Source organism: Myodes glareolus, chromosome 9, assembly GCF_982192425.1.
Source record: "Myodes glareolus chromosome 9, mMyoGla1.1, whole genome shotgun sequence".
In the NCBI taxonomy this organism is placed as follows: Eukaryota; Metazoa; Chordata; class Mammalia; order Rodentia; family Cricetidae; genus Myodes; species Myodes glareolus.
In genome coordinates this window covers 87,731,078-87,751,414 of record NC_142034.1, presented here as the reverse complement: position 1 = coordinate 87,751,414, position 20,337 = coordinate 87,731,078, and the positions used below count along the sequence as shown (strand labels likewise).

General features: G+C 43.7%; 1 protein-coding gene across 4 annotated transcripts in view; it reads right to left on the bottom strand.

The window, feature by feature from the left end:
• Tenm2 (teneurin transmembrane protein 2) overlaps positions 1–20,337 on the bottom strand; it is a 1,241,175-nt gene that overhangs the window by 264,154 nt on the left and 956,684 nt on the right. For all 4 annotated transcript variants that reach the window (XM_085694277.2, XM_085694278.2, XM_085694281.2 and 1 more), the window contains one exon: positions 56–294. In XM_085694277.2, the coding sequence (XP_085550403.1) occupies positions 56–294 (239 nt within the window). The remainder of the gene's footprint in view (positions 1–55; positions 295–20,337) is intronic.

Genomic DNA, 20,337 nt, shown 5'->3' with positions numbered 1-20,337 from the left:
CTCTTCCCCCCACCTTCTCACCACCAGGATGGTGAACAAGGTTGCTTTGACTTACCTATAAAATAGGCCAGCAAGATGGCCAAGAGAAGGGCCGCAGCGATGGCCGACAGGGCAGCACATTTCCAACTGCAGTATTTGGAGGGCTTCTTCAGCTTGAAGGCCTTCCTGGAGAACGTATTACGCGGCAGCAGACGGGGTGGCGGTGTGTAAACAGTTCCTGAGGTCAAAGGGTATCCCGGAGAAGAGCTGCTGAACAGGGGTGTGCTTCCAGAGGACGTCTTGAAGAGGAAGTGCCTGCAAGGACGAGTGGAAGAGTCAGCCTGGCCACGGTTGGCTTAATGAAGGCTGAGCTGTCTGGCATTCCTTTTACTTTGTACTTTTGTACAGTTCGAGTAAAACGTTAGTTAACTTGCCTTTCCTTGGTGTGGTGTGTGTGTGTGTGTGTGTGTGTGTGCGCACACGTGAGTGTGCAAAGGTTATTTTTGCTGGTGATGCCCCTCAATTCCACAAGCATTCCTAATTTTATACTTTCATAGATGCAGAAAGATGCATATAGAAGAATCCAGCAAAGCGTACCAAGCAAATATGAGAAGTGAATTACTGTCACTCACTCAGAAATGATGACAATGATGCGGATGTTGAGTATTACCACGTATTAGATCTGTGCAATTGAAGGCTCTTGACATGTGTTGTCACCACCATTTACAAACTAAGCGTTATAATATCCTTAATTTAGATCTCAGACATTGGATTGGGAGAAGTCAGGTAACTGGCTGGGGATTTAAAACCCAGAGATCTGTCTTTAGGTAAAAATCTCAGCTATTAAGTATTGCCCGAGACTGCCTCTTTTCCCCTCACTTCCTGTCCATTCCCATCTTTCCTTCCGCCAGCAGCAACCATTTGTCACTTTTCCTACTTGGGCTGCATCTTTAGGCCTTGTGATCGTAGTTACTTTCAAAAACATCTTTGCCCATCAATTGAATATGGTGTCCTTGGTACCCAGACCTATCATGTGATAACTCTATAATAGAACATAAAGTATGAAAAAACCATGTGACTACTCAGAGGATGGTCATTCCAAAGATATTTCACAGGGCATCAATTCTCTGACAAGAGATTATTCCCTTTCATATATATGCCAAGGATAAGATTTGAAGTATGACTGGCTACACTTTATTTAAAACAAGGACACGTCCAGAAGATGAAAGGTATGGATGGCTAGTCACGTTCTAGAGTCTAGCTGCTCAGGGCAGGGGCTGTAGTGCAGTCTGGTCCTAGTTCATCCTGGTGTGTTTAGTCCCCAGTAAAGATTCCAACATCCACAGGAGACCTTAGCAAATGATTGCATGCATGCACACATGGCTGGAGTCCTTCCATTATTTTGTAGTTGCATTTGCTTCAATTCTAAGATGCAAAGATGCCAAGACAGGCAGTTTCTCATTCCTCATACTTTCAGTAGATGCACTTTTATCTTTTGATACAGCATCTTTCTATGTATCCCCGACTGTCCTTAGCTCACTGTGTAAATCAGGGTAACCTCAGACTCACAGAGATCCACCTGACTCTGCCTCCCAAGTGGCAGGATTAAAGGTGTGTGTCACCCGTCACCCATGCCCAGTCATGTATGTATTTTACTTCATGGCTGTTTATATCTGTCATAAGGCCGTAGATTTCACTTATTCCTCACTGGAGCCCCATGGTGTGCACAATAAGACTGTCAGAGTTTTAAATACGAGAATTCTTAAGCTCGGAGTTAGAGAGTAGGATATGATTCCAGGGCTATGGTGGTGTGGATGAAAATGACTCCCATAGACTCATATGTTTGAAGACTTGGTTCTCAATTAGTGGAACTGTTTGGAAAAATCTAGGAGGCATGGCCTTGTTGGAGGTGTGTCACAGGGGCTTTGTGGTTTCTCAGTGTTCTTTCTGCCTCTTACTTGTTGATCAAGATATGAGCTCTCAACAGTCTCCGCCAACATGTCTGTGGCTTGCTGCAATACTGCTCCAACATGATGGACTCAACTCTTAGAAACCATAAGCTTAATGAAATGCTTTCTCTTATAAAGTGCCATGGTTATGGTGTTTTAGTAAAATAATAGAGATAAGACAGGGCTTGAGTTATACTTTGCCTCTCTCAATTATTTGGCCAGAGTTCAAGCACGACCTACCGCTCCCTAGTGTACCATACTGCCCTTCCTACTGAGGACTGCCAGGCTTTCCCATAGGTGTCTAAAGGCAACATCACCATCATTATCAATATTCGTATCTTGATTGCATGCCGAGAAATATTTAAACTATTTGGATCCTTTATATATACCAAGTGAGTCTGGTATGACTGAGAATCATGTCAGAAATGTGTCTGCTTAGCAAAACAAGTAACATAACCAACATTAAAGCAAACAACTGATAGTTAGACCTTATTTGTGCTATAAATATATTCAATTATCTCAATAAAGCATGCACATTTAATTCCATAAATATGGCTTCAGATTTCTTGCCAGTAGCTCTTTTTAGAACATTATATATACACACACAAGCACATACACACACTGGCTCTTTTTGAAAGATTATACATACACAGAGGGAAAGGGAGAGAGATAGAGATAGAGATAGATAGATAGATAGATAGATAGATAGATAGATAGATAGATAGATAGCTAGATAGATAGATAGAGCATGCCATGGATAGATAGATAGAGCATGTGTGGAGGGCAGAGAACATGTGGGGGTTGGCTCTTTAATTCTGCTGTACAGGTTCTGGGGACCAAGCTCAGACTATTAGGTTTGGTAGCAAGTACTTTTAGCCACTAATCCAGTGGTTCTCAACCTTCCTAATGCTGTGACCCTATAATACAGTTTCTCATATTGTGATGAACTCCTACTGTAAAATTATTTAATTGCTGCTTCATAACTATCATTTTTCTCCTATTATGAATTGTAGTATAAATGTCTAATATGCAAGATCTCTGATGTGTGACTCCTAAAGGGGTCATGACACACAGGTTGAGAACCATTGTGCTAATTCATCGCCCTGGCCCTAATAGATCTTTTCTAATGGGATCAACGAAGTCTTCTGAAGAGACGACCCTAGCTACGGTGTTTAAGGGAGCAAGAGAGCCCTGAATTGGTTCCTAGCAGGGCTCTTCATGGACAAGTTAGCTCACACTGGTCGCTCAGCCCTACTCTTGAGCATCACTATCATGGGGTAGTACAATTGCAGGTGCTGCATCCATGGTTGCTATACCAACCACCCAGGACCGTTTAAGAAAAGCACTTAGTCTAAAGAGTTTCATGGTAGCTACTCACTTCTTAATGACTAGCTTTTACTCAGCAATTTTTGGAGCTCAAAAATCCAAGTTTTAATTTAAAGCTTGACAATTGTGGAACACACATTTCAAGAACTTGCCGACTAGCTCAGTACTAACCCACGAAATACCCAGTAAAAAGCAAACTAGAGTAGAAATCCTGACCCTTGATTTAGGGTTCCATTAACTTTTTCTCTTGGATCATTCTCCACAATAAGGAGACATTAATGAGTATTCAAAAAATATGTGAGTTCAAACTCTCATGCCCCCAGTATCCCGTCCAATCTCAAGACTTCAGCCATCACCGACAGTCATCTGCATATGTAACACAACTTGTTTTTCAGGTATGAACCCATGTCCTGACGGTGTATCAAGCATCTTGTCTTCCACATTGTATGCCACAACCACATTTAGATTGTTTTCCTTCACCTTTCCCGCCTTCCCCTGTGTCTGTCTTAGTGCCGCAGTCATTTTAACCTCTTTCTCTTCCCTCATCTCAGCTCCTAAAGAATCTCATCAATGCATTTCTGAAAATTTTTCCTACTAATTTCACCTATCTTTTCCCCCTTCTAACCACAAAGGTCACAGTCCCCTGGCTTGCCTGACCTTCTATCAGAGGACAAAAGGCACCTATAATTATAAGCTGGGTTTTTACCTCCATGACTGTGTGCTCCCAACTCTCTTGCCTTGGACATTTCAGCTCACACTAGAAACTGCATCATAATAACGCTCTGTGTATGTGTGTATGTAAAATCTTATATGTATGAGTGTTTTACCTGTATGTCTATATACTGCTTGCATGCCTGGTGTTGTCAGAGGCCGGAGAGGGCATCAGATCCCCTGGAACTGGAGTTACAGATGGTTATAAGCTGACATATGGGTGCTGAGAATCAAACCCAAATCCTCTGGAAGAGCCATCATTGAGATATTTCTCCAGCCCTGTAACAGCACTGTTCATGATGCTCTATCTTTGGGGATGGGATGAAAGGCATCATTTTGTGTGTGTGTGTGTGTGTGTGTGTGTGTGTATGTGTGTGTGTGTGTGTGTGTCTAAGGAAGGGAGACCCATGTTGCTGTATCTTTGGGGATGAGACGAAAGGCATCATTCTCTCTCTCTCTCTCTCTCTCTCTCTCTCTCTCTCTGTCTGTCTCTGTGTGTGTGTCTAAGGGAGGGAGACCCTATACCTTACTTTCTTAAGACATTCTCTCACTGAACACAGAGCTGTGCTGGTGGCAACCAAGCCCCAGTTTCCATCTCTTCACTCTACGGAATTACAGGTATGAACCTGGCCACAATGGGCTTCTTACGTAGACACTGGGGAGTCTGATCTCAGTTCCCCAGGCTTGCACAGCGAGTGCTCTTACCCACTGAGTCATCTTCCCAGACTGTAACACTCTGAACTGGTTCATAGAGATTTCTTTATGAACTTCTAATATTTCTTTATTAAATTCTTTTAGACAACACAGTCTGCTTCCCACACTTCCTTCTAGCTAGCTTCATGTTCTTCTTCCAATAACCCATAAATAAAGCCTTCCAATACTACTTGGAATGACATAGGGCCTTTCCCTGGGTCTACGGCACCCTGCTTGGCCTGACTGTGGCACCTCTCCAACCAAATCCTGTCGCGCTGCCCTCCTCTACTGCGTGCGTGTCAGATTGTCCTTTTACTTCTCTTTATCATACTTCGACTTCCACCCCAGGGTCTTTGTGCTTCGAATCCCTGCTGCTTGGAAATATGTGGCTAGTCCTCCATTCATTGTGTTTGGCTTTCTGCTTTAATGCCATTTTCCCAGAGGTCTTACCCAAGCCCCCTTCATTCTCTATAGTTCCCTCACCATGATAGGCACCCCGTTTCCTTTATTATATGCACATATGCATATTCACATGTACATTATTTACTGTCTGCATTCAACATCAGAACTGAATTGCTACTACGTGGAAAATGATGAGGTGCTTATCAGATTTATTTAGTTCGATGACTTGTCATCTAGAATACAGCCTTTGCCACAGTGGTCATTTTTGTTCAGTGACTGACCTCTACAGTGTGTCCCAAGGTTGAAATTATATATGCTACAAGCACAGTATTATGAACATTTTAGATTTTGAAATTAAGGCTCCTTCTGCAATCTTGATGATTGATTTTAGATGGGACTTTCATGTTTGCCTATGTGTTAGTGAGTATGTGCATATCTGCACACACAACACAATACCCCACCAAAAACAGGGCCCACAGACTTTGGGGACCGCATCAATGCGGCCTATGCTTTCTGGCTTGCTCAATGGCACCATGCTGTCTGTGATGATTATGGCTAAATAGAGCCCATGTAGTTCCCACCCCTTTTCAGTTTCTGGTGTTCAAAAATGACCAAATGAAAACACCAAAAGAATGTAGAATCCTGTTTCTCTTAAGAAATAGTCATACCCTAATAATACAATCTATAGAGGATAAAGTTTAGTGAACCCCCCCATTGATAAAAAAATTGATCTTCACGAAGACACCCATTTCTTTGTATGCTAATCTAAGACAATTAATAAAAAAGGAAAACAATTAAGAAAGAGATGGTCAAAAAGAGAAAGAAAAGAAAAGAGACGAAAGAAAAAAAAACAGATGATCTTCAGACTCTTCTTTACAGATACCTGAGTTAGCATCACTTGAGGGTTTGACTGAAAATGTACAAATTCCTGGGCTCCCTCTGACTGTAGGAAGGCACTGGCTGTGTCTTAGGTGATCTTAAAACACATTAAAGATTAAGAAACTCTAATCTAGTTTACAACTTCCAAATATGTCCAACTGACACAGAATGTTTCAGATTGTCACTATATCTATTGCTGAAAATGTGGGTTTTGGCGTCAGATGCCTTTTGGGTAAAGTGTCACGAAATTTTCAACTTCTAAATGATTCCCTGTGACGGCTGGCAGCTTTCCTTCTATTGACAGGTAAGACACACTTGGCCGAGGACAGCATCGTGTCGGGTGGTTAGCATTTCATTGGCTGTTCTTCCCAAACTTTTCTGTTTGAAGATCTTTTTTTAAGTTGAAAAATATAAAAACTTTGAATAGTGAAAACAGAAATAAGATTGAGTAAAATATAATGATAATAATAATAATAATAATAATAATAATAATAATAATAATAATAAAAACACGAGCCACAAGAGAATGGTGTGGTCACATGTCTGTGGGGAGGAAGACTCGGAGAATCCTGATTTCCCACTGACCCTGCTATGAAGACAGCTTTTCCCCCCTCAGGGGCCTACTCAGTGTGTGGCGGGGAATCATTTCTGATACCCCAGCTGAACTTCTTCCCAGCGGTTGGTCATGGAAATAGCTCGGCTCAGGACTCCAGGCGTCAGCAGAAATGTGTAGTTTCCAAATGCACTTGACATTTTTCAAGCACAACTCAATTGCTCTCAGAATTGGCCACTTGTGCCTTGGAAAGACGAGGCGCACGAGGGGCCCCCAAAGTGCTGTCCTTGGAGTTTGCTAACACTTCAAGGGACGACGGAAGCCACTCTTTGATGTTTTACAAAAGAATCAAAGTGGAACCTGCCAGCTTCTTTCCCTCCCTAGCCGTGTGGGGAATAGGGCTTAGATTCCAGCCCTCAGTCTGCAGGACTTAGGTGGGGGGGCTGGGGATGGGTCAGGAAGGCCAGCAGGGACCTGCCCCTCCCTCCACCTGTGCGCTCAGCTCTGGATCCCGTGTCTGCGATTTCCTAAGAGTACAGTGATCGGTACCTCACTCTGATCTCTCTGTCTTTTGGGTCAATATCATCACTTTTCTTCAAGTGAAAAAAAAAACCATTTAATAAGAACGGAGGAAGCATACCTAATAGTCTTCCTCCTGTGCACTTTACATGACAGCAAAGACATGGATTTGAGGAAGAATTAGAGAATAACAGGTACCTACTTCAAACTGACTTAGGAAATTAAGGGTACACCCTTCTCCCCCCACCCCCCCGATTCAACAACCATGAGAGATTTCAAAAAGAAGCCTAACAAATAAAAAACCTCCACATGGCATCCATGCAAGAGTCTGCCTGTTTAGAAAGCTGTGGATCTTTTCTTATTATTTATATCTCTGATGCACAGGATGCTTGACTCATCTGGAAACTTCCAGAACAAGTGGCTGCTGATTGGAGGCTCCAACAAAGGATTTCTTTACAGTCTTTCCCACCCCCTCTGATCAGTCACCAGTGAACTTTGTCATTAACCTCAAACTCAACCGAAGCAAGACGCAAACAAATACTTAAAATCCTTTAATGCCAAATACCACTTTCCAGCAGGCAACAAACCAGTGGGGTCCCCAGAGGTGGGTTCCTGATTTCCTGTTGGTTTGGCTTTTTTCCCAGGGGGTTATCCCAGCAGGGCCTCGAAACTGAAATGTACTACACAAATAATCCCCCTGCAGCAACTCCAAAGGTCAGGCTGTCTTCCTCTTCCTGCCTCTCTCCCTTTCTCTCTCACTCTGTCCCCTGTTCGCTCATCACACTATAGTATGACAACCGGGGATGACCATCGAGGACATGCTATTCTCCATGACGCAGGAAGTCGGCTGCAGGAAACATTCTTCTAGAACCACAGCAAAAGTCCTGAAGGGGTCTCCATGTTGCGCCATATGCCCCAGAGTAGCTCTGCTTCTCAGGCAGGCCAGGTGTCAAGTATTGTTCTCCTGAGAAAACTGACACCCTCCTCCCCCACAAGCAAATGAACCCTGGCTCTTCAGAGAAGTGGATGGAAATACTGATACACACAAAGCCCATTAATCCCTGAGATGTTTTTCATATCGTCCAGGAGGTGCCTGAAATTTGACAAAAAAAAAAAAATCCTGCAAAAGGAGAAAGACAGAAAACCAGCAGGAATTGGGGTGCAGGGCTCAGTGAGGAGGTCAGGTGTGCAATGGGACACAAGGTCTCCTTGGTCTCACCCGGCCTGCCCTGGCCTTTGAAGCACTGGGTTTATTGTCTTTAAAGGAGTAGGTTTAATAAAGAGTCAGGCCATGAAGTGTACTGTAGCATGGAAAGTTACTGTAATTAGGTTTTCAGGAGTTATAATAAAGCATTTAGCTGGAGAGAGGTTAAATAACCACTTTCCTTCTTGGTATTATTATTACGGTCTCCGACAGGAGCGTGATGGTGGCAGTCCAGGGGAAATTTGATGTCTAGGTTTCTGAGAGATAGAGGCAAGAGACGTGAGGCGTGACAAGAAAGGGAAGAGGAGATAGAATACGCAGGTTGAGATGGGAAAAGCCAGGGATGCTGAAAAATATGCTGTGGGTTACTGTTGTGCACAGTTGCCAGCTGGACAGCAGCATCAGGGTCATCTTTCAGGCCCTCTCATGAAACGGACCCATGGTCAAGAAACCAAGTTTCTACATTAAAGTAGAAAGCAAAGTTGTAAACTCGTGGGTGACAGGCTGGTACTATTAGGTCAGCCTTCTTTGTACACATAAGCATTCTTTATTGTTCCTACTGATTTTGTTATTTTAGAGAAGCAATTGTATCATATACCAAGGAGGCAGCTGCCATCTTGCAGATCTGGCAGACGGACCGTGCTTGCAGCCAGGCACCGTGCTCATCACCGTAGGACCTTGGGTGAGTTAGTCAATGTCTCTGGAAGGTGGACCATGACGTTATTTACTTCGTGAACGCGACAGGAGATCTGAAATGCTGGGAGAGGATTTTCATGGAGCACGCTTAGGAGCAGAATCGCCTGGGAATGGCCAGCGCGGGTGGCTGTGAAGCGTCTTGAGGACGGGAACTATGCGCTATGCATTCTTTGTCACATATTCACGACCTCGTGCCAGTTTGATTATTTGTGGAAAGGATGCATCCTCGTTCCGGCAGTTGCCAGCCCCTCCCAAAGCACTTCGGGAAGATGGCGAAAGAGCTTGTCTCTTCCCTCTGAGAACTGATATTTGGGTTGAAAAGCGAACGATGGTTTTTTAAAAGGAAACTCGGGAAATAATTTAAATGGCTAGCTCTTGACTTAAAAATAAAAACAACAAGCCACCAATCATCCAAACAGGGTAACAGAAAGTGCGTGTTCAGCCTCTGGGTCGGGGCTGTCTCAGGGATAAACAGGTTTGCATGGTCTCCTGTCTCAGGGCCTTGCAGGTTATCCAGGGTGCCACTGTAGCCCCTTGTCTCATGAATAGTGAGAAAATCCTCTATTTTGCTATCTCCAAAATCTGCAGCTGTACCCAAAATACTCACAGCTGGAATAATTAGTGACTCAATTGATTGCCTTCCGTTGTCTAAATAGAAACCTTGACTCTTGATATTTAAATTTGTGTCACACTGTGACATACCAGAGCATTTTTCATTGTAAACCTTTTTGGTTTTCTTTCCTCCTTCGTGGAATGAACCGCTATCCCGTGTGACAGGTAAGGGTCTCTTGAGGTCACTAAAGGAAACCGGCGTTTTCTGAACCAAACCGTTTCTGAGTCTTTCTGATGAAATGAGGAGTCTTTGTTTTTCCCAGTTCTGGTGTTGTGAAAAAAATTGGTGACTTTTCCCCCAAGTTAATTGGTGGGCGAGCATGCGCGCACACGCACAAGCACACACACACACACACAAATATACACACATTAGGTAACAAAAGAAAGACTGTGACTTTGACTTGAAACTTGACCTTGGATGCACCAAACAATGCGCATACAGAGACAGCCATTTTAGACAGATTTACGTGAGTATTCCCTCTTTGCCAGGGTGGAAGAACATAACCCTTTAGATATAATTGTCAAACAGGATGACCTCTCCCATCTCTACAGCCTCGGGTCTGAAACCTTTCATTACGCTCTGCTTCCTGTTGTTGGGCCCGCCTTGCAAATTTACCACGTTTCTTTAGTCACGTTATCAAGACTACTTTCTTTCTCTCTATTTTGCTTTTTAACATCTCTGATTGTTCATAGATGCTACTCAAAACTGTCTGGAGAAGGAAAACACAAATTATGACAGAGATGTTTTAGAGTCCCAGGCATGGCAGGACATTGAGAAAAGCAGCTCAACTCCCTAGCTTCAGATGCCTCTGCAAAGTGAGAATAAAATGGAATTTCAGAGCCATGGGAAGGGCTGAGAAAGAACACGGATCTAAATTCTGAGCCCAGGAGCCTTGGAAGAGTTTAATACATTGTACCCCAACTGTGCCCATTTCCAAAACAAATACAATATTTGCTATTAAGGCCTTAAGTAAGAAGCCAAGTCATGCTATAATCAACGAGCATGAACACACGTCACACGCTGTCATTTGATGCTGTGGTGAATGAGTCTCACCCTCCTAGGGAACTGCTAATTGCAGGGGCAGAAGCAGGGTTCCTCACAGGGCCGGAGGTTGCAAGTACTATGTTGGGGGCTGGAGAGATGGCTCAGTGGTTAGGAGCACTGGCTGCTCTGCTGGAGGCCCTGAGTTCAATTCCCAGCAATCACATGGTGGTTCACAACCATTCATAATGGGATCTGATAACTTCTTCTGCAGGCATATGTGCAGGCAGAATACTGTATACATAATAAATAAACAAATCCTACAAAAGATTAGTACTATGGCATCATCAAACCTGGTTATATTATCGCTATTTTGTTTTGTTTATGCGGTTCTGGGGGTCAAATTCAGGTCTCCTTGCTTGCAAAACATCACTTCATTGGCAACTACCATTCCAGCCTCATTTATTGTTTTTCTTTTTGTTTTCTTCCTTCCTTTCTCTCTCCCTCCCTCCCTCCCTCCCTCCCTCCCTCCCTCCCTCCCTCCCTCCCTTCCTTTCTTTTTGAAACTGTTATTTTCAACTTCTGTGTCATTGCTGAGGCACACCAGGTGTGACTGCCCTGACCATTTCTATCGCAGACACCCAATGGGTTGGAAAATAGTGGGATAATGCATCTCTAAAAATTAATTTCTAAGATTCCACGTCGCGACGGTGTGCATTTTACCGCTCTGCTCTCCCTTTGTTCCCTAGCCATACAATGATTGTACATCTCCACACATCCCTGTACCCTAATCTCCGGTCCAGCTCCTCGTTTGTAACTGGGAACGCACAGATAATCTTCCCCGAAGTCTGTGAGAATTCCTGGTAATGTATTTGCTCCTTATCTGTCGTGTCCCTGCCCACCTGTAGCGCGGCTTATCTTCACAGGTGTGGTATCTCTGCGAACATGAAGATCTCATGGTGCATTTTCTCATCTAAATCACTTTCAAAAGAGTAGAATCAGAGTGGCTTTCAGCTCTGGAAAGTCCCCTACACCGAGATGAGGCTCCTCTAAGTTTCTCTTGTTTTTCGCTCCTCTATTACAAAGGAGCCCTGCCCTCACGCACCTCTCTTTATAGTCTCTTCTCTTTGGTACTTAAAAGATTTTGTCAAGGAGAAAGCGCTTCATTCACCGCGATGCTGAAGGGGGATCATGTTGACAGTCTTCCAGATGTTAACACAGGGAACACCTGGACCTACATGCAGTCTTTAATCACTCAGATGCCCTAGTATATTGTGCTGTGACCGTCAAGTTACACACGGTGTAGAGCTGTCACATTTTACTCCTCTGAGCATGATTGGAAGTAGACTTTTCTTCCTTTCTTTCTTTATCTTATAAGAACCTGGACATATTTATAAGCCTCGGCCAGACACTGTGCAGGGAGTGAGAGACCTTGGAATGCTGAGTCCTGAAGGGGATGTCTCCATCAAAGCCTTCCCCTCAGGGTTCAGCGAACCCCGTAGAAGAGGAGGTGGAAAGAATGTAAGAGGCAGAGGGGATGGAGGACCTCAAGAACACAGGACCCTCTAAATCAACACGAGTTAAGCTCATAGGAAACACAGAGACTGAAGGAGCATGTACTGGGTCTGCACAGAATTCAAGGAAGTGCTGAAAGTCGTTACAAGTTTTTACTACTTAAATACCCAAAAGTTTCCTAGTACTATATAATAATTATTACTCTGATTATTTGAACACATGAGTACTTTTTTTTCATGAGCCAGGATCTCACTGTTTAGCCCTGACTGGTCTAGGACATCCTCTGCCTACAGAGTGCTGGGATTAAAGGAGTGTGCCACCATGTCTGACTTGACCATGTGACTCCCCCAATTTAAAACCACTATCTGCTATTCTTTATTTGAGAATTAAATCTATGATGTCTATAGTGGACTTTCCTGCCTCCTAAAACATATGCTGGGATCAGGAAGGGATGGGAAAACAAACTGACAGTAGCAAAGCAAACAAGGCCCCCACAAAACAAATCACAATTCAAGAAGGGGCATATTCTAGGTTTCCATAGGTGCTCTGGGCCTGTTTGCTGGGGGATAGAAGAGGGTTGGGGGGGGGAGGAAGGCAGGGAAGAGAAGAAATAATGATGGAAGGAGAGAAGACCAGAGGAAGGGATGTTTAGGTATAACAGTGCCACAGAATCGGCTGAGTACTTTTAAAGATTCCTTCTGGGCTGGCAAGAAGAGATGGGATTGGCTTGTCCGAATCATTGTTCACCTGCTGCCATGGTTTGAAAGCTTGCCCCCCCTTCCAGCTGATACTGGACTTGTGGGCACTGTCACAGTATTAATTGGGAGTCCCTTGAGAGAATGAGTGGGCTGTGCGGACTCCACCTCCACGGACAGAACAATCACTGTAAGCCTTGTTTCTTATCTTGGAAGTGGATTGCTCAAAGCCAGTGAGTGCTGAGCTGCATCTCTCTCTCTCTCTTTCTCTTTCTCTCTCTCTCTCTCTCTCTCTCTCTCTCTCTCTCTCTCTCTCTCTCCTTCCTTCCCTCCCTCTCTCTCTGCGAAGAAGCTTCTTGCCAAATGCTGGCCCCCTCATTCTTTAATTCCAAATCTCTAGAACCATAAGTTGATACATTTACATTCAATATAAATTAGCAAATCTCAACTATTCTGTTATACATCACAAATGGACTAGGACAATTGACAGCAACATGTGCGTGTGTGTATTCACACGTGTGTGCTCCTACACATGTACACGTTTGTCCATATGCCTGTGAAGTCCAGAGACCAGCTTCAGGTGTTGAACTTCAGGAATCGTCCATCTTGTTTTCCTAAGAAAGGTCTCTCCCTGGGACCTGGGGCTCCCGGGTTAGGCTAGGGGAGCTGGCGAGTGAGCCCCAGGGAGTCGCCCGTTTCTGACTCCCTAGAATTGGGATGGTAGGTGCATGACACCACAGCCTTTTACAAGGTGCTGGGGATCAAGCTCAGGTCCTCGTGCTTGTGTGGGACAAGTCTTTTTCGGACTGAATTATTTCACCAGTCCCCAACTGCCAGCAAGTTTTAAGGCATTAAAGCCGTCCTTGAAAGGGGTCTGGCAGAAGTGAAAGAAAATAAAAAAAAAGCAAAAGCTGTTATTCATTTTTACGAATTCAAGATTTACTTCTCCATGCCTAAGTGTACAGTGTTCGAGTCCTCCAGTGAGGACAATGTTAATTTTAACTTTTTAAATTCTAACATAGAAATGGCTATCTTTAATACAATTTATTTTCCATTAGACTTTGCATCCGATCCTTCGAGGCATGAGAAAGTATAAGAAAACCCATCTGCATATTTACCCACATTCCGTTATATGTGCAGCATCCATAGGTATAATATTTTCTTCTTAAGTAGCACTCTTCATGAAATGATAGAAGAGCTCTTCAGGGATATTAATTAAGTTTTACAGCAACCCCTGTGACACATCTGCTTGCCTACATATATCTGCTAGACACTCTGAAATTAGTGCGGCGCAGAAGTGTGCCATTGGAGTGTCTTTGTAGGCCAGCCACATACTCACTGACAATGCACCGAACGGATCCATACATTTCAATTGTCAAGGAAAAAAAAATGCCATTAAATAAGGCAACCATCATTTAGCATCAGCCTGTAAATCCGGCCATGGTGCTTAATATGCTCTCAGGTGGATGCTGCAGTACCCTTGCCACAAGACAAGTAGCAAGGAAGAGGCTGCGGAAACGTGGCTTCCTTGAAAGATCTCTGACTTCTTTCAAACTAGGTTTCCTAGATTCCGGGGTGAGGCTTCTTAAGAATTCAAGTGTCAAGGAGAATTGTCGTGCAGGTTTGCCTTACGTACCCAAAAAGCTTATCAGTGCCCCCTTGGAAATTTTGATGAAGATGCGGGTGGACACTCTCTGGCATGGCGGATTGAAAACCACCTGACAGGAAGGTGGGATGGGAGGCAAAGAGGCAGGTGCCTGCCTGCGGGCATTTTCTTTGCATGAGGTTGAATTTAGTAAAAACTTAAAGGCAAGTCTGGTGAAGGGGGAGGTTGTTTCTCCTGAAGGCTCAGAGATTTGCACTTGAACTGGGGTTCTTTCTAACTCTTAGGTTTTGTGAGAGAAGAGGGTGAAGCGGTTAGGTGGAAAGCAGTGTCTACAATGTCTGTGTTTTATGGCAGCAAGGTGAGGAACTGGGAAATGGGAGCGAGACCAGGTCTGTGGCAGGCATGGACAACACCTGCTGCCTCCGGGAGGCTGAGTAGGGCAGTGGCTAATGGGTAACTGGTGGTAATACACGGTGTTTGGAGCCTGCCTGTAACCTGTGTAGCCTTTGGCATTGTTCTATCTTCATGTGCTTCCATGCAAATATTTAGAGACATTGAGGGGATTAAATGGGGCTTAGCATGTCCTTGATATTGAGTAGGCCCTCAACGTAATTGTTAGCCATTGCTGTAATAGGGATAATTACTCATGTATCCCACGCATTGCCTACTTTAAACCTCGCTTTATTGCTATATTCTTCATTTTTCCTCCCTCTTTTCCATTCCCTCTCTCTATCTGCCTTTTTTAGATATGGGATTCCCGATTAGCTGAACCATTTCTATTGCTTGCTTCCTTTCTAGGTGTCAATGGAATTTTCTCCTCCCAGTGAATCTGACTGCCAGACACCAGTCTCATTGTCTGACAAGAGTGTGTCTGAGCCTCAGATGTGGCCTTGAAGTCTCTGTAGCATGATCTCCTAAGACTTGCTCCATCTTTCTGGCCTGAGATGCCTACTCTCCAATCAAAGTGAAAGACAGACACTGTTCTCTCCAGCCAGGCTTCCCTGGGTAGCTAAGTGTGTGTGCCTTCACCTATGACCCCACAGAGTCTTCGGAAGTGGCATCCATTTCAATATGAACAATCTTTTTTTCTTGCCTTTCCCAACTAGCTATAATTCACAGTAAGAGAGGGCATGTACTTTCCAGCGGACTCCTAGTGTACTTTAATGTGCTTGGTCACTCATAGGACCTCCAAATGTTGACTGAATTAAGCCAAAGTCTTATGTACATCTCTGACAATGAGATTACCAATGGTAGGTGGGATATTTTAAAAAAAATCCTTACCTAGCATAAAATCAGTTTCAGACAAAATGGTTACATAAGTTTGGCCTGAGGCCATCTTTTTTTGCTGCATTGTCCAGCCCTTGATCACATGCTCTCCTGTAATGGCTTGAAAAGTCACACTGCTGTACCAGGGATTTCTCTCGGGGCTGTAGAAACTTGACCAAGTCAGCTCTCTTAGACATTCTTATAGTAGCCCCAGCAGGTAGAGAGGGGCACAGCAGATGAGGAGAGGGGACAAATTTAAAACACTGTCGCATTACAAATGAGAAAACAGGAGGCATCAAATGTATGTAGAGTCACAAGGGCCACACCGTGTCCCAGCTTCTGGTAAGGGGTTAGGACTAAGGGAAGACCCTAAGTCAGACTTTGCCTCAACAATGCCTCTTCAAAGGCTTTGCTGGGAAAGTAAGGAGGGGTGACATGGGCTTGGAGTGGGAAGAGAGAGCTTGCCTAGCAAGTAAGAGCTCCTGGGTTCAATCTGCCTCACTAAAAAATCCAAAACAAAAACATAGAGAAAGGATGTATATTCTTTCAGGAAAAAAAAATCAACCCTCTCTCCTCCCCATACCTTAACTCTATAAATTTGGGAATTCTTCTTTTTAGTCCATCAGAGAAGTAGGTGATTAGAGAAAGACCATAGCATCTGAATTGAGATGGGCACAATTTGGCACAATCTACCGAACTTTAAAATGCATATTACCCATACCCTTTGATCTAGCAATTTCAGTTCCTGGAATTTAACTTTTGAACATAATCATATAAGTATGCAAAGAAAGGTATACAGACAAGACTTTCCATCGCAGTTCTGTTTGTAATAGCACAAATCTGAAAGCAATCTAAGTGTCCATCAAGAAGACATTGGTTAAATAAATTATGGCATTATGGGACATTACAGAGACCTTAACAAGAGGAATGAAGTAGGTCTACATGAAATTACCTGACAAGATTTCCACAATATCTCATTAAGTTAAAATGAAACTTACTAAGCGGAATGTATATGGCTCCATTTCTATTAAAATATATGCCTAGACATTCATAAACATCTTTGGAAGCTTGAAGTAATAAGCCTTCAAGTGGTATTTTCTTGGAAATAGAAATTGAGAAGCAGAGATTACTTCTAGGCACGTCCCATCTTTCCAATAATTGAATGTTTTCTACTAAAAGAATATCTACATTTTGTAATAAAGTAACTGAAAATTTTATAGTGACTATACTTTCATTTTTTTTGCTTTAAATTCTTGACCTTTGTTTTGCAGAGGAAGTAGAGATAAAAAATTCTGTGTGATTTATAGGAGCCTAAGTCCACCATAGTGGAGGAAATAGTGATAGGTTTGGGAAGAGCACCACTTTTATCCCTATCTCGATCTTATCTACACCCGCATCTTCATCACCACCCCTGGTTTATCAAGTCTCATCTCTAGTCCTGCCCCTATACTTATCACAGTCCTCATAGTCTTCCAAACCCTCCTCCACCTCCATTGCCGTCCTCTTCTCCTTCATCTCATCTCCAATCCCACCATCTTCTCCATCTTCATTCCTTCTCCATTCCCACACCCATTCCCACTAATGATCTCTGTCTCTCTTCCCCTTTTTGTTTATGATAGTCTGTTGGCTTTAGCTCCATGAAGACTTCACCCTATTCTCTGAACGGAACAACAAACAATTTTGAAGATGTACCCGAGGAGGATCCCATCTTAGTATTGTTTTTGTGTATTTAAATGTCAGGGGAGGGATGAAGACAATTCAGAGATCCAAGTAAATTGGGCACATACTGAGAGGGACCTCCCTTCCTTCTTTTGCCCACCTGTCACCATCACGAACACACTATTACCTTGAAAATTTTGGAGAGTTTAAGTGTGTTTTCTTACCCCATACTACACTTAGCCTCACCACTTCTAGTAATTCTGAATTAATTCGCAGAGATATAAGCACGAAGGAACACCACTGGTAACATTAGGCCGCATTGCATTTTATGATGGGAGTTTTTATCTAATTAAACATGGAACTGTTTTGATGTTGCATCTATTATGATCCATTAGGGAGCTGACTGCCCTCTGCAAAACATCCTACTCAAGATTTTCACAAGCAAGATCAAACACTTTACCAAGAATATAAGGAACATGGAAGCATGGAGTTAAATAGCTCCCATTCATGGTTTTATTAAAAAGCAAAACCAAAAATTCTTCCAAGTTATTCAATTTCCCATAGGTAAAACCACTTCTCCTACCATTTCCAGGAGGAGGTGGGAAGTACATCGAGATGCTTTGAGTTAACTTTCTCATCACGAGTCCTCATAAAGAGCACTGGTTAGTAAGACAATAAGTGAGCGTGTTTTAATTAGAAAATGTGGAATCCAAGCACTTTTGCAGGAAAGACGATGATAGCTTAAAAGAGACATCAGGAGACTCATAAAAGTTAAAATGCATGAAGTAGCCACAGTGAACTCAAAGGTAAAGTCATGGGATGTTTGAGAAGTGAACCAGGGAGGGTGATGAATCAGAAGTGGGTGGGAGGAAGTCAGTCAGTGGAACTTACTCTCCCTCTTCCATCGGACTCAGAGCAAACCTCCCTCTGTGCCCAAGCAAGTGAGACAACTCAGTGCCCTGAAATTCCTCCACCTCCCACCCTGGCCACTATACTCTCTACCCAGAGGAGAAATAATTACACGCAGGCTATAAGAAAAGATTGCTTGGTAGTGCTGAGTTTGATTTGGGGTCATCGCGAGCTTTTGTCTGACACTTTCTCTTTCACATTCTCTGACTGGCGTGGCATTTGACTATGGGTTGTATGCTAGCTATCCGTTCCAAAGCAGGTCCTGTGTGGGCGTGTGACTCTGCCTCGCCAACCACTGTGGTCTGTTCTCTAAGTCTGGTAGAAAAATGGGTCAGTAGTGCTCAGTGCGATCCCTGCTGAGTTCCGTGCGCCTCTGTCAAGACAGTGCACCTGAAAATTAGAAATCGCTAGTGGTAGTGGTAGTGACCCATGTTGTAATTGCAGCGCTCTGGAAAACGAGTTCCAGACCAGTTTAGCCTACAGAATGAGCCCCTGTCGTAAAGAAACACGCAAAACAAATGTCTAAGAAGAAGAGCCTCTTTCCAATGAGGTTCCTAAACTACAACCATATAACTCACAGGCCCTGTAATGATGTCAGCAAATGGGGTCCTCTAGAAGCGCTCTGTTCAGAAACACAGTTAAAGTCAGGCTAAGGCAGACGCCTGATATCCAAGCATAAGCGCTTGATTTCAAGTCTGCCAAGGACCTCGTCTCTTTTTCCTAGACCTTGCGCCTTACATTTCATTTGTCTGCTCTGCTGACAGGAGACAAGGACATCTGCCCCGTGGAGCTTTATCCCAGGCAACTGATATAAAGCACCGAAGCCAATGCTAAGCACAAATGAGACATTTCAGACAGGAGTCTGTTGGGAAAAACAGCCCCGAAGTGTCCAGTGGTTTTGGAGGCAGGACACATTCCAGCAGGGCCCCTCTTCTCCTTCTGTGGACTGTGGTTCAGGAGCTGGAAGGTTGAACTTGGTGCCTTCAGCATCCTACTGTGGGACACACTGAGAAAGAAGATCCCCCATCATGAGGATCTGAGTACCTGGAATGCCTATGTTCACACAGCACGCATTCGCAGGAACCTGGAAGCTTCTTCCATTTTACTGAGTGGGGGAAGGTGGGCCTAGATGCAGACTTGTTTTCCTTCAGGGTCTATCCAAGGCTTAACTGAGTCTCCCATGCCCTCAATGTGTGTCCCCAGGTACAGCAGCTAGGCTGGTGGGAAATGAAAAAGTCATTATGAGAACTTAGGATTTCTGATAACCATTCAAGTAATTTAATAAATTATATTTATGCACTCATGATTAAGTTGTCGATGACAGAAACCTGAGGAGGGTGTTTGTTGTCCCCCAATTAGTTACTATGAGCTAGGAATGATCCTATAAGTGATTTAAAAATTCCTAACCCGTTCAAGGGTGAACCTTTGTCTTTAGCGCTGGGATAACTCACAAACAGGACTAAGAAAAGAACTCCAAATTGATCAGCGGACTCGGAGGCAATGAAGCTACCCGAGGAGACTTTCCTAAACACACTCATATACTCCGCTAGACTATACAGCGCCAGTTGGGCGTGGTGGGCCAGTACCTGGTGATGGATTGCAATCCTAAGATCCCAACTCACGAAGGCAAGTGAAGCTAGCTAATAGATCAAAGGAATCCTCAACAAAGCTGCAGAGCCCATTTCCTCTGCCTGGGAGAACCACACACGCCTTCTCTGACTTCTGTGAGAAGAAAAGCATCTTCAGGGAGTCAGAATTAGAAAAAGACTCCTGTTTTCACACACTTTCCCCCATCGGAGCCAGATACAACACCCCAGGTGTTGCTCCCTTGGGGAATTTCAGGAAATGCCCCAAGGGAGTGACAGTTGATATTAGCTGAGTGGTGAAAGAACACAGAGAGAAAGAGAGATGGAAATATTTGTTTTTTTTTTTCCCCAATCTGTGAATTTAACCCAAGAGTCTTCCACATTTTACACAGACTCAGGGCAGAGTCTTGCTCTTCCAAGGCACGACCATGAGGTGGCCTCCATCCTTAATTGGGTCCCCAAGGCACAAGCTGTAGAGGGACAAGATTTTTATAAAAATTTCTTTGTACCCATAGGCTTCGCCCTGGCAACTGACAAGCAAAACGTTCTAGCCTTCAAAGCTTTAATCAACTCAGCGCTTTTAAATTTTACAGAAG